This window comes from Lutjanus erythropterus, chromosome 2 (assembly GCF_056507025.1).
Source record: "Lutjanus erythropterus isolate fLutEry1 chromosome 2, fLutEry1.hap2, whole genome shotgun sequence".
Classification (NCBI taxonomy): Eukaryota; Metazoa; Chordata; class Actinopteri; order Lutjaniformes; family Lutjanidae; genus Lutjanus; species Lutjanus erythropterus.
The window spans coordinates 11,889,186-11,902,361 of record NC_139318.1 but is presented as its reverse complement, the minus strand read 5'-3'; the positions used below and the strand labels follow the sequence as shown (position 1 = coordinate 11,902,361).

General features: G+C 37.5%; 2 protein-coding genes across 2 annotated transcripts; one reads left to right on the top strand and one right to left on the bottom strand.

Moving 5' to 3' along the window:
• Window positions 1–308: 308 nt before the first annotated feature.
• On the bottom strand, window positions 309–2,110 carry LOC146331198 (uncharacterized). The gene is made up of 4 exons (XM_084744150.1): window positions 1,987–2,110; window positions 1,022–1,126; window positions 694–927; window positions 309–595 (listed from the first exon to the last, which is right to left on the bottom strand). The coding sequence occupies exons 1-4, from the start codon at window positions 2,108–2,110 to the stop codon at window positions 309–311; spliced, it is 750 nt and encodes a 249-aa protein (XP_084600276.1).
• A 3,099-nt stretch (window positions 2,111–5,209) lies between these two features.
• On the top strand, window positions 5,210–13,112 carry cxxc1b (CXXC finger protein 1b). The gene is made up of 14 exons (XM_084728144.1): window positions 5,210–5,349; window positions 6,643–6,758; window positions 6,858–6,958; window positions 7,058–7,185; window positions 7,891–8,046; window positions 8,714–8,860; window positions 8,988–9,095; window positions 9,210–9,388; window positions 10,342–10,549; window positions 10,686–10,796; window positions 10,894–10,943; window positions 11,035–11,131; window positions 11,303–11,455; window positions 12,699–13,112. Exons 1-14 carry the CDS (start codon window positions 5,347–5,349, stop codon window positions 12,843–12,845), a joined length of 1,704 nt encoding a protein of 567 aa, XP_084584270.1. The 5' UTR covers window positions 5,210–5,346; the 3' UTR covers window positions 12,846–13,112.
• The last annotated feature ends 64 nt before the right edge of the window (window positions 13,113–13,176 follow it).

Here is a 13,176-nt window from a genome sequence, read left to right as displayed (position 1 = left end):
AAGATAAAGGTAAGTCAGCTTTATTTATCACATACACAGTCATACAAAGCACAAGGTATATGGTGAAACAGGTTCTCTACATTTGACCCATCTCAATTACAACTTCAATTCCAAAAATATTTGGACACTGTTTAAATGTAAATAAAAAGAGAATGCAATGGTTGGCAAATCGTTTTTTTGATAATATTCCCCAGATGGACCACAATGGAAATAAACTTTTGGGCTGTGGACCAACTCCAGTTCTAAGCCAGCGCCTTGGTCACTGCCAGGAGAAACTTGCCAAACATACATGATTTTAAAGTTTTGATTTAGTGGTAAAGCATTTGAGAGATCTCCATAGCGAGGTCCAGACACTCTGTAGCCTGCATGCAGACGTCACAGAAGGGACAGTCACACAGGAAACAGCGAACACCCAGACACCCGCAGAGGTCGCAGTGCTGGGTGATGTTCAGGAGAGGCTGCAGGGCGGTGGGCTCGCAGCCACACAGGTATGAGCACAGCGACCAAACGCACTGGTTACACCCTCTCATGGTGGCCAGTAAACAGTCCAGTGGGTGACAGAAGAGACAGGCCAGAAGCATCGCAGCACAAAGGTCTCAGGGAAAGAAAGGTGGGAGAGGGCCGCTTCAGTGCAATGGAAAAGCTTTTAAGGAGGAGATCAAGAATAAATATATAAAAGTTTACTGTTCTTACCATCAGCGTCTGGCTCGGTGTGGACCGTGGTGGTTTTGAGGCTGTCTTGACTTCTGCTGATTGACGTGAATGACTGACTCACTTCATAGACTGTGCAGGCCTCCAGAGAGGATGGCAGCAGGGCACAGAGAGGCTTTGGCTGGTCTTTCTTTACAGAATGTGGACTACACATGGGTACTGCGCCGGTCACTACACCTTTTGGGTTGCCATGCAAGTTGGGTTCAAGAGAGGCTTCTGCATTGGAAATAAAAATGAACGATTAACAAATCCTTATGAAAACTGCTTTTAGATTACATAGCTCTTAATATACAGTCGTAGATTAAAATACCTGTTGTTTTATTTGGGATTACATTCACAGAGATGTCAGCTGAAGATAATTCAGTCTCCTCAATTGAGAGCTGCTCTGAACAACTAGTGACTTCAGTCAAAGATCCTGTTAAGAGAAGAAAGGGATGGAGTGTTTTGTAAGCAAGTGCACTTCTTAAGGGATAGATTGAACTTTTTGAAGTGGGGTTGTATGAGGTACTTATTTATTGTATATCTGCGTTTTCACCCAAAGTACCCAGAACTTTTAGTTCCAGGAACTACTTTCCAGGGCACTAAAAGGTTAATTCAGCCCATTGCTGTCTGTGTTTTCACCGTGATCTAAAGACCCACAAAGAAAGGCAAATTAGTTTGCTGATATTTGAAAAATCGAGGTCTATATGTCATTTTTGTGTTTAACCATATTTATAGTATTTTCGTTTAAATGTGTATTTGGAATATTTTCACTGTTTTACTCTGCCAGCCAAATATTGCTCTCTTCAAACCAACCAAGCAAAAACAATAATTTTACCTTGCAGAACACAGGAGTTGCTGGTCTACGGCTGCTGTGATTGGTTAGTTTGTTTGCATTATTGTGTGACTTTAATGAATCCAAACTAACCCTTTAACACACAAAAGTGACACAATGACACAAACAAACAAACAGTTTGAGGCAGCAGTAGATCAGCAACTCTTGTGTTCTGCAACATAAAATGACTGAATGAACTCACCAAAGGAGTCTGGTTGTTTTGAAAAGCAAGATATATTATTATATAAGAGCAGAACACTGTCTGACGGCAAAATAAAGCACTGGCATTATTCTAAATATATCCTACACCTAAACTGATATTAATTTTTTCTTTAGGTGGCTAGAATATGTTGTGCTGCTGACGCTGTCCACATAGCTTCCTACACTGACTATAAACAAGTGCCTCATACAACCCCACTTCAAAACACCAGAACTATTCCTTTAATTCTCTGTATACACACCTGTTTGACCTGCGATGGAGCTGACAGGTATAACAGCAGTAAGTGAATCAAGGAACTTTGGTTTGTCATCATTTCCATCATCCATCTTCTCATTCACATCTGACGAAATCGGCTTGGAATCCATCATGGCGTCCACTTAAACATGCCACACGCTTCAGTCTGGTGAAAAAAATTAAAAGACAACCAACCAGGGTTATGAAGGAATTCAAGAGACACAAAAACAATGAGAGGAAATTATAAAATAGAATTTCCCTATCTAAAATCTATCATTTAAATACACTACAAGATCATTTGCCATGCTTTCAGTTTACATATTTCTTTTTACATATTTTCAATTGAAGTGAAATAATTTACTTATTAGTATTATAATGTGAAATTAAACCTCATCATTCTCTCTTCATACCACAGGGTCAGATTTATAGCTGAGGTTTTGTGGCTGTTAGTGATGAATGGACATCTTGGAAATTGCAGAGAAGTTAATCTATTATTAATCACCTTTTTGGAAACATAAAGTAGATGAAAGGCAGCACACAGATATCCTGACAGCTATATGAGAATGTAAGACATTGATTTTACTATTCATTTATAATTCATGTCTTCAAAGAATACTTACCTTATGGTTTTTGGAGGAAATATATTTAGTTCAGCAATCTGAAGTGTTTTATGCAAATTTATAACTATGTTATAGTTTAACAAATTCTTTTTAGGTGTACTTTTAATATGTTATAAGTGAGAAAAGGGTTGTAAATAGGGTATAATGTACTATTGTGTCAGAATTATTTATATTTAGCACAGGTGATGAATGGACTCAGTAGCCACATCTGTTAAATTTTACATTTTATGTTATTCATTACTGAAATGTGCAGAAATCCACAAAGCCTGTTGTATTTATCTCTCCTTTGCGTATGATAAACATTTTATAAGAAACATATTGTACTCACTTTTCATGACATATGAAGTAAAGCCGAGGCGATCCAGCATGCAGTGATAATCAGAGATGCATCCTTCAGTGACCTGTCAGTTGTCAGCAATAGAGGTGTAACTGCATCTCACAGGCTCTTTAATAAAGGCTATAGTCTCTCTCTCTCTCTCTCTCTCTCTCTCTCTCTCTCTCTCTTTCTCTCTCTCTCTTTCTTTGTGTTTGTGTGTGTGCATTTGTGCGCATGTGTGTATGTAAAATCAAGCGTTTCCATCCTACATATTGTAGTTAGCAGTAAGTAATAATCATATCTAATATTTTGATAAGCATTAACATGATTATTTCAAGCACTATCGTTGTTATTTTATTCCATTTCCATTATATTCTATATATTGTTACACAGGACACAATAGACCTTTTTCATGGCAGCCATATTGATATGAAATTGTAGAGTAAACAGATGTTGCCAATGATACTTATTAATGTTCTGTTCCATTTAGTGTAGCAGAGCCTTTCCAGTGAGCCAACAGACACGAATGGCAGCACCATAGACATATATATATATATATATATATATATATATATATACATATATATATACAGTGGTGGACAGTAGTGAAGTACATTTACTTGAGTACTGTACTTAAGTACTTTTTTTTGAGTATCTGTACTTTACTTGAGTGTTAGTTGTTTTGGAAACTTCTGACTTTCACTCCACTACATTTCAAAGACAAATATTGCACTTTTGACTCTGCTACATTTGTAGGAAGGTTGTTGTTACTTTTCGACTGAGCTTTGAAGTCAGCTGTTGGTGTTTTTTTCTTTTCTAAAATGCAGTTGGTCACATGCTGTGTTCCTCGCAAAAGGAAACCAATCACAGTAGCTCCTCTCAAATGGGATTGATGTAAAAGTGGAAATACATCATCCAGGCGCTCTCTGTAACAAGAACAAGCAAACTCTGCCTCTTTCATTCAAACAAAAAGCGGTAATGGTGACGGCAGGAGAAAGACAAAATTAAACCTCAAGATGTTATTATAATTATTAATTATTCCAGGTAGCTTTTAAAGTTGGATTGTTTTATTGGGGTGAAAAATACCACATAATTCATGTATATATACTGCCTCTGAAGACAGAAAGAAATCTGTTATTTAGCAGACTTGGAGAACTTCTTACAGTTATCTTCAATCTAATGTTATGCAGTGATTTTAATACAGTTACATCAGAAAATGACAATAACTGTCCCTTTTGGTTTTGATTGTATTTCTATGCTGAAGTTTTTATAGGTGTTTCTATAGGCTTTGTGTAGCAGAGTGGTTCTACAAGCATCAGTGCATCATTAGATGGTTTCAGAGTTACAAGCTTCTGTAAATGCATCATGAAAACAATACAGCGTGTATTGATATTAGAAAATGTACTTTGTAATTTGTACTTTTGAATACTTAATTATTATTAAAAAACATGTACTTCTGAATACTTAAGTATTTTTTAGAACCGAGTACTCTAGTACTTGAACTCAAGTAAAATTTTGACTGAGCAACTTTCAGTTGTAGTTGACTAATATTTGACCAGGAGTATCTATACTTTGACTAAAATACTAGGGTTAAGTACTTTGTCCACCACTGGACTTGCTGCACCAACACTGTTGAAGCCTTCCTCTAACTTAGACCAGGCGTGAATCCTACGCCCAGTCAGAAACAGCCATACAGGCTGCCTTTATTTATTTATTTAATTATTTATTTATTTATTTTTGCACGGCGCCTAATACAGAACAAGAACAAGTAAAATTTTGACTGAGCAATTTTCAATTGTAGTTGAGTAATATTTGACCAGGACTCAAGTACTGGGGTTGAGTACTTTGTCCACCACTGTGTATGTATATCTATATATATATATATATATCCTTCTCAGGCCGAATAATATTCTATTACAGTGTTTCCCAATCCTGGTCCTTAGGGCCCACTGTCCTGCATGTTTTAGATGTTTCTCTGCTCCAACATACCTGATTCAAATGATCAGGTTGTTATCAGGCTTCTGCAGAGGCTTGATGACGAGCTGATCATTTGAATCAGGTGTGTTGGAGCAGAGAAACATCTAAAACATTCAGGGCAGTGGGCCCTAAGGACCAGGATTGGGAAACACTGGTCTATTATTTCAAGGATGCATTCTTTTCAAGAAAGGCTATTTCTATTCAATCCAACAGGTGGCGACATTGCTTTTGAATAGCTTTTGATGTTAATTTTTTGACCAGCGAAGAAGAGCACTGGCCAATGAGCAATGACATTGTTACGAGTTGTAACGAGTTTAGCCGATCGTCAACGATGTTATATCCGTGTAAATGTTAGCAGAAAGCTAGCTATCGAGCTAATAGCCTCAGTGTTTCGCTTTGTGTTTGTTGGCTTTCCTTATTTTTTCAGGGCCAAAGACAGCACAGATCTTGTATAATGGTAAGTATTAGACATAAAGACTTTTATTCCTGTAAAACGTAGGATTTGGTAAAGTTAATTTAGTCTAACATAGTAGCTAAATTTTTACACGGTTGTAACTGTATACATCCGACAGATCAAATTAAGTTAGCTAACATTAATTTATATCGTTTGAATATAAGTCCGTTATATGCAGAATGATATAGAATTGACTTTAAATTTGTTTTGACAACTTTGTGTGTATTATGTGGCACAAGCAAAGTAAGCTAACCTTGTTGGTAAACGTAAACTGTAAATGGCAGTTTGGCCGATGCTAACTGACTACTATGCGAGCTAACTTACAGCGCATACAGTAGAGTTAGCTTGTAGGTTTGTGTGTAAACAAAGCAGCTGTTAACATTACTCGAGTTAGCCTTTTACTGTTGGTGGTGGTTAGCCGCCCAACTTCCTGTGTTTTCTCCCCTTCTCTTTCTAGATATCACAAGCTAATGATCATACAGCTGGCTGACTGAATAATTTAACTAGGCGCTGGAACTGTGCATCATGGAATATCATGGTCTAAATTCATGACATAACTTATAAAAATAAAATATATAAATAAATTGTTCTTATAGTGTAATAAGCATGTTTACACCATACCATACATACATAATGTATGAGCAGGAGAGAATAGAAGTTGTTGTCATAGTAACAGGAAGAATGGTCTGTGTTGGAGACCATTCTTCCTGTTACATACATAGAGCTGTATTGGAGAATACTATACTGATTAAGATTATTGAACTTGTATGGAGGAGAAATGTGACTAAGGTAGGAACAGTTCCCAGTTAATGAACAGCAGTGGGTTTTACAGCAGACTCTGCAGCAAACTAAAATGCTAAGTGGCTAACTGCTCAGCAGAACACACATAAAGCCTTCTGCTTTAAAATGTGCTGCAGCTCAGCAATTGTTTTTGACATCAAGTATAATTCCATCAGGTGTGTGATGTGTGTGTTAGTTTCCATTCCTTTGAATGGGCTTTGATTCCCTGCACTGTACTCATCTTCTAGCTTTTTTACTTTTCAGGATAGTGTTTTATCCTTATGCATATTTTTCTATGTCATCGTCAACATTTTTTGAATGTTTAACACCTTGGGTGGTTTAGATAGTAATCCACACCTGCTGTCATAGAGCTGGTTTGCTTATTGATGTGCATGATGTATAAATATGGGTGTGGTTTCCATTGTTTAAAATATCTGGTCTGACTAAGATCAAAGTGGGATCAAAACATTGCCATTATTAAACTTTTGTGGCATTTCTTCTTGTCTGACTTTTCAGGACAGTGAAATGTCTGACATTGACCCTGTGCCGGGGCCTGAGACCGGTAATATGGAGGGAGAGAATGCACCACTGTACTGTATCTGCCGGAAACCAGACATCAACTGCTTCATGATGTATGTTCACAACACCAGGGTTGTTGTTTCAATTACTCCATTACTGCAAATGGATGCAATGATGCTCAAATTTTCTTCATTTGCTTCTCTCACTGACAGTGGCTGTGATAACTGTAATGAGTGGTTCCATGGCCATTGCATTAACATCACAGAGAAGTCGGCGAAGGCAATTCAAGAATGGTACTGCATGAGATGTCGAGGTGATTGAAAAAGTCTTCTTTTATTACAGCATTGAAGACTGTCATACTTAATATTAACTACATAATAAAACTTAATTTTGTTATTTTCCCTTTCACCAGATAAAAATCCCTCACTGGAAATAAAGTATAGGTCCAAGAAAAACCGAGACAAGGAATCAGAGCCTGAAAAAAATTACAGCACCCCGAGTACTCCTGACTATAAGAGTGAAAGGCGTCGTGGTTCTAAAGTAAGTTGTACTTGTGACCTAAATATTAGGGTTTATTGCAATAGCTGAAGAGCATCAAAAAGAAACTTCCAAAAATAGAGAGAAATGAAAGAGACACCTGTTTTACAGGAATTTGAAAGTATAAGCCAGATGTTAGAGAGATGCAGAAGCTGCCTGCAGGGAGTCTCATAAAAGTGACTTGTTTTGTGACTTTTAAATCTACTATGAGGAACTTTCATATTAGTTTGTTGGCCCTGTGGACAAAAGGAAAAGTGTTTCCACCGTAATAACCACAAAATATAGTGTCAAAATAAAATTATCTTAATAAAATCTCATCCTGCTTCTTTTTATCTGGCTAATGCACTACTCACTGTAACTGTGCCTCAGAAAATGTAAACACAGACTCCTTTTATGGGATTTCATGTAGAATCCAACCTGGTGACAAACATTAAGAATAATTATAAAGAAATAGCAGATCTTCTCATGGATGATCTTGTTTGCGTATGTAGATCATAAAGAGGCATCATTATTAAATTGAGACGGTTTCATAACCAGTTAAAACCTCCTTACAGTAGTTTTAAAATCAATATTACAGAAAATATTGTTTTGTGTAACAGTAGCACCCATCTGTTTTCAAGCAATATGAATGAATTAATTAGTAGGATGTAAAACGATGCACATTTATTGGTATGCAATGGGTCTCATTGTTCATTGTTTTTTCGTCAGGTGAAACGGTCAGTCCGAATGTGTGGTGAATGTGAGCCTTGCAGGAGGACTGAGGACTGTGCTCAGTGTGACTTTTGCAAGGACATGAAGAAGTTTGGAGGCCCCAACAAAATCAGACAGAAATGCAGGTTTAGGCAATGTGAGGTTCGAGCCAGGGTAAGTCACTTTATCTCTGTTTTGTTTTTAAATATGTTTATGCCACAGAAGTGTTGAAGAATATTTTAATTTCTACCTTGCACATTTTATTTTTTTTCTTTTCATCTTCATTTGACAGACACTTCTTTTCTCATTGAAACATTTTGAAAGTATTGTTTGATAAAGGTTTTTCAATTCAGAATGTGAATGGGTATTTAAGGAAGAGTGGTATTCAGAGGTGACATTATTCAATTGCTTTATTCTATACACTATAAGATTATATGTGTTAACAGTTCAAGAAGATGATGATGGTTGTGGAACATTGAGCAAACATTTACACCAGGATCCATGAGAGTTACTGTATGGTGCTTGAAAAAAAATCTTTCACCACCTTCCCAAAACTCATGAGGGGGAGCACTAACATCGTTCAGCAGCCACACTAACAAAATAAATAAAAGACAATGCTACCTGCAGATATGTCTGCAGACATTATCTCAAAATGCCAGATAATCAGTCTATTGCAAGGTACTAGTTCAAAAACAGAGTAGTCTTTAAATGAGAAACTTAAAAGATCCTTTTTTAATTAAAAACTGGTCCTTTCAGATCCTCCCTGAGCCTTTATGTATTTGAGCAGTCCTTTGTGGCTAGCATGGAAGTGTGCAACCTGTTGCTTGTTGTTTCTGTGCAGAAAATGCTGCGTGTGAAGGATGAGGAATTCTCTTTGCAAGAAAGAAGGGACAATTCCTACCACAGACGGAGACGATACTCTGAGGACTACGACAGCGAGGCGGATCTCTACCAGCAGTACAAGGCAGCAGGCCTTGAAAGCAACATGGTAGCAAAACATTTGACACTGTATTGCTGCATATAAACCTGCTCATTTTAGATGCACCCAATCAGCAGCCAAACCATTTGATCAGGAGCTGTGTGTTGAGTCATTTGTTTGCCCTCCTCTCACTCAGGGATGGGCTAGTGATGACGATGACGAGCCGCCTTTCAGTCCCGTCATGCGTAAGAAAGCTGTGAAGGTGAAACACGTCAAGAGACGAGAGAAGAAGTTCGACAAGAAAGTAAGACTTGTGTCCTCATAGAAATGATCATTTTTATTTTGAAGTGCTGCTAGGTGTTAACATGGCAAACAGTGGTAACACATATGGTAACCCCTTCTGTCTTTAACTATGCAGAAAGAGTCACGACGCCACAAACAGAAGCAGAAGCACAAAGACAGAACCAAGTACAGCGAGAAGGGGGACCTCCGGGATAACACAGGGCAGCGTCAGTGTCTGGGGCCGAGCTGTGTGGAGGCAGCAAGACCCAACTCCAAATACTGCTCTGAGGACTGCGGCATGAAGTTAGCTGCCAAGTAAGTATCGGTAACAAATTTAAAAAGTTTGGTATTATACCCATCCCTAGTTAACAATAATACCAAAGCACGAAGCATAATAAAAACAACAACAACAATAATAAAGATATATCACCACTAATTTAATCTAATCTAATATAATATAATGTAATAATAATAACTATATTTATATAACAACCTTAAAAGGAAAGTTCACAAAGTGCTTTGACAGGCAAAGCAAAAGAGCAGGAGGCAAATAACAACATGAATCCAAAACAGTGAGGCCAAACAGAAGCAAAACAAAAAATTAAGCTAAAACTGAAGTAAAACACAAGTAAGACACATGCAAAAGACAAAAGAAAGCATAGTAAAAATAAGACAGAACAGTGATAAGAAGAGGAAAACAAGGGAACTTGTCAATTAGAATATACCCATATCATCATCACTACAGACTGTATTATGGTTATAATACAGACCTTCATCTCTCTAAAGAGACAGAGGATTATACAGTTCAGTTTAATAATAAGATGAGAAAAAAGGAAAAACGGCTTGCAAAAAAAATAGATAAATATTTTTTCACTATCTGGAGAACTAACTGGAATCTTGTCTAACACCTGTGTTTGGTATAAAGGTCATGGTCAAACAGTATCCTGTTTGTATTCGCATGTTAGTACTATTGCTCCACCTGCTGCTAGAAGAATTAACTGCTGGTGAAATGTGGCAGTTTAATGATTACTTGTGTATTGTCTGATTTGTATTACATTAGCCTCTGTTCTGAACCTGACCCAATTTGACAAAAACTGTAAATTTGATGTGCCCCTGAGGATCACTATTTATTCGTCTGTCTGCCTTTTTGTCCTGTGAAAAGTCTCCCATGGACGCTCAGCTAACAAAGTGACGATCAAAGGGAAATCCTGATCTGTTTGAGTTTTAAGCTTTTAAATGCTTTAATCTGTGTGCATTTTGATCCACAGCCGGATCTATGAGATCCTCCCTCAACGTATCCAGCAGTGGCAGCAGAGTCCATGCATCGCTGAGGAGCATGGTAAGAAGCACCTGGAGCGCATCCGTCGCGAACAGCAGAACGCCCGGCTGCGCCTCACAGAGATGGAGCGACGCTTTCACGAATTGGAAGGCATCATCGCCAAGGCCAAGCAGCAGGCGGTTCAGCAGGACGAGGAGGTGAGCAGCCTGCATTCAGTCTCACAGCTTGTTCTGTTGTAATGACTCTTTCGTGACGGCTCCCTGTCAGACTTGTCAAAGTCGGTGTCGTTCTTTGTTTATTTGAAGAACAGATGTAACTTTATTCTGTTTGCAGGTGAATGAAGGTGATAGCGAGGACACCGATCTGCAGATTTTCTGTGTGTCTTGCAGTCATCCCATCAATCCAAAAGTAGCATTGAGACATATGGAGAGGTGTTATGCAAAGGTGATTATTCTTAAAATTTCTGCCTCTACTTGCCAGACATAAACACAAACAAAAGCATATGGACTGACATTTCTCTCCTCAATGATTATCTTGACAGTATGAGAGTCAGACCTCCTTTGGTTCCATGTACCCTACAAGAATAGAAGGGTAAGAAAAATAAATACTCTCAAAGTGCAGAGAAATTTTTAATAATTCAGTTTCTTTAACTAATAATTTCTCACAATGTATCTTTCCACAGGGCAACCAGACTTTTCTGCGACGTGTATAATCCCCAAAGTAAAACATACTGTAAGAGGCTTCAAGTTTTGTGTCCAGAACATTCCAGAGATCCGAAGGTCAGTGAAAGCCCCTTCAGCCATTTATAAATCTTCAAACATGATTCAGTAAAAAACATCAACTTAGTCTAAAACTTAAAATATAGATACTGTACTGATAACAAATACAGTGAACATGATGTAGTGTTCACATGGAGATGTTTTATTTTGTTTCTTTCGTTTGGTGACAAGGTCCCAGTGGACGAGGTGTGCGGGTGTCCTCTGGTGAAGAACGTGTTTGAGCTGACAGGAGAATACTGCAGGGTCTCCAAAAGGAAATGCAACAAACATTACAACTGGGAGAAGCTGAGGAGAGCAGAGGTGGACCTGGAGCGAGTCCGAGTGGTAAATCACCGTTCATCATTGTTTATTTGCTTTCATTGTTAGTTTTGTGAACTGATCATTTCCGTTGGCATTTTTTTGCACTGATAACTAAACAAAAAGTAACTTATGATGACAATCTATTGATGCTTTCGACAGCTAAAAAAAATTGGCGATGTTAGAGAGGGACGGGTCGGGGAGAGATCCAGTCTCTGTATGGTAGATGCACACAACTGGATAATACTGATCTATGCAAGAAGTCAACTGGCATTCACTTGCTGCATGTCTCGAAGTGTACAGAAATGTCTATATTTGGGGTAAATAAAAGAACAGATATATACATAAATGTCCAAATTTAAATGGGCACATTACTCTTGTCTTAACTGAAAATACTGGACAGAAAGCAGAGGATAGTGGATAAACACAGCTTTGTAGTAAAAGTCTTGGTAGACATGACAGTTATTGCTGGTCTGTGGTGGTCAGAAGTGTTAAAAACTCCTATCAGTGATTAAAAAAGTTGTCACTAAACTGATATAGCTACACTCAAATAATAAAGCCATGTCTGTATTCATAAGATAAGCAGACATTTAAAAGTGATGTAAAAGTTACTTTCCCTATTATGTAATTAATTTAATACGCAGTAATTGGTAAAGCCACTGTTGACAGAAGTAACTAGTATCTGTAATTAATTATTACATTTCTGTAACTTGCCCATCACTGAGTAGTTTATGTTAGACATGATGGGAAAGGGGAGTAGAAATGTAGTATACTTAATGTAATCACAGCTTGATAGATGTTTTGCCCAGAAGTATACAAGATGAGTTGGGAAATTCTAGAGAAACATTTGAATAATGTATTAAACTTAAACTAAACCCATGAGATTTGAGTTGAAATCTACTTTAGATTTAATAATATAACTAATATTTTATGATATTTAGTCAACTAAAACAAAAGCAGTTCAGATGAATATGACAAAAAACTTTATGGCATTTTAGTCAAAAGACTGACTAAAACTAAATCAAAATTTGCTGTCAAAAGGAATAGTTTTTCCAAGGACAGAACTTTGTGATGTTAATTTGATTAATTTAATTCTGCAGATTTTCAATGGGAATCATCAAAGAAAGTCCTTTTATCTGTTTGATCAAATGTTGGAAGAGTTTCTATTAATATCTCCTAATTGCAGCTGTTCAGGGGGGATTCCCCTTGGCCCTCGGGCCACGATGAGTGAAGTGATGATTATCTGATCTCTTTTGTTTTACATCCACAGTGGTACAAGTTGGATGAGCTCTTTGAACAAGAGCGTAACGTCAGGACTGCTATGACCAACAGAGCTGGTCTGCTTGCCCTAATGCTGCACCAAACTATTCAGCACGACCCCTTGACGACCGATCTCCGTAGCAACAAGGATAGGTAGTGAACCTAGTCTGCATCTGTGGATCTGTGGATTACTGTACATAACATGAGATCAGAGTGTTGAGGATTTAAACTTGTAGAATGACACCCACCATTTGGATGGAAAATGATTTTCTAACTAGATAATTATTTTAAAATCTTTGTATGATTATGAACTTTAAGATGTAAATGAATATATATTTTCCTGACTAGTAGATGAACCACTGCTTATTGAAAATTGCTGTTTTTGGTATGACTGCCCTAATAAACCTTAAATCTGCTCCAGTCATGTGAGTGTGTCTGGTATTTGTTGCATCATTTTGATCTACTTTCCTACACATTTTACACAGGAT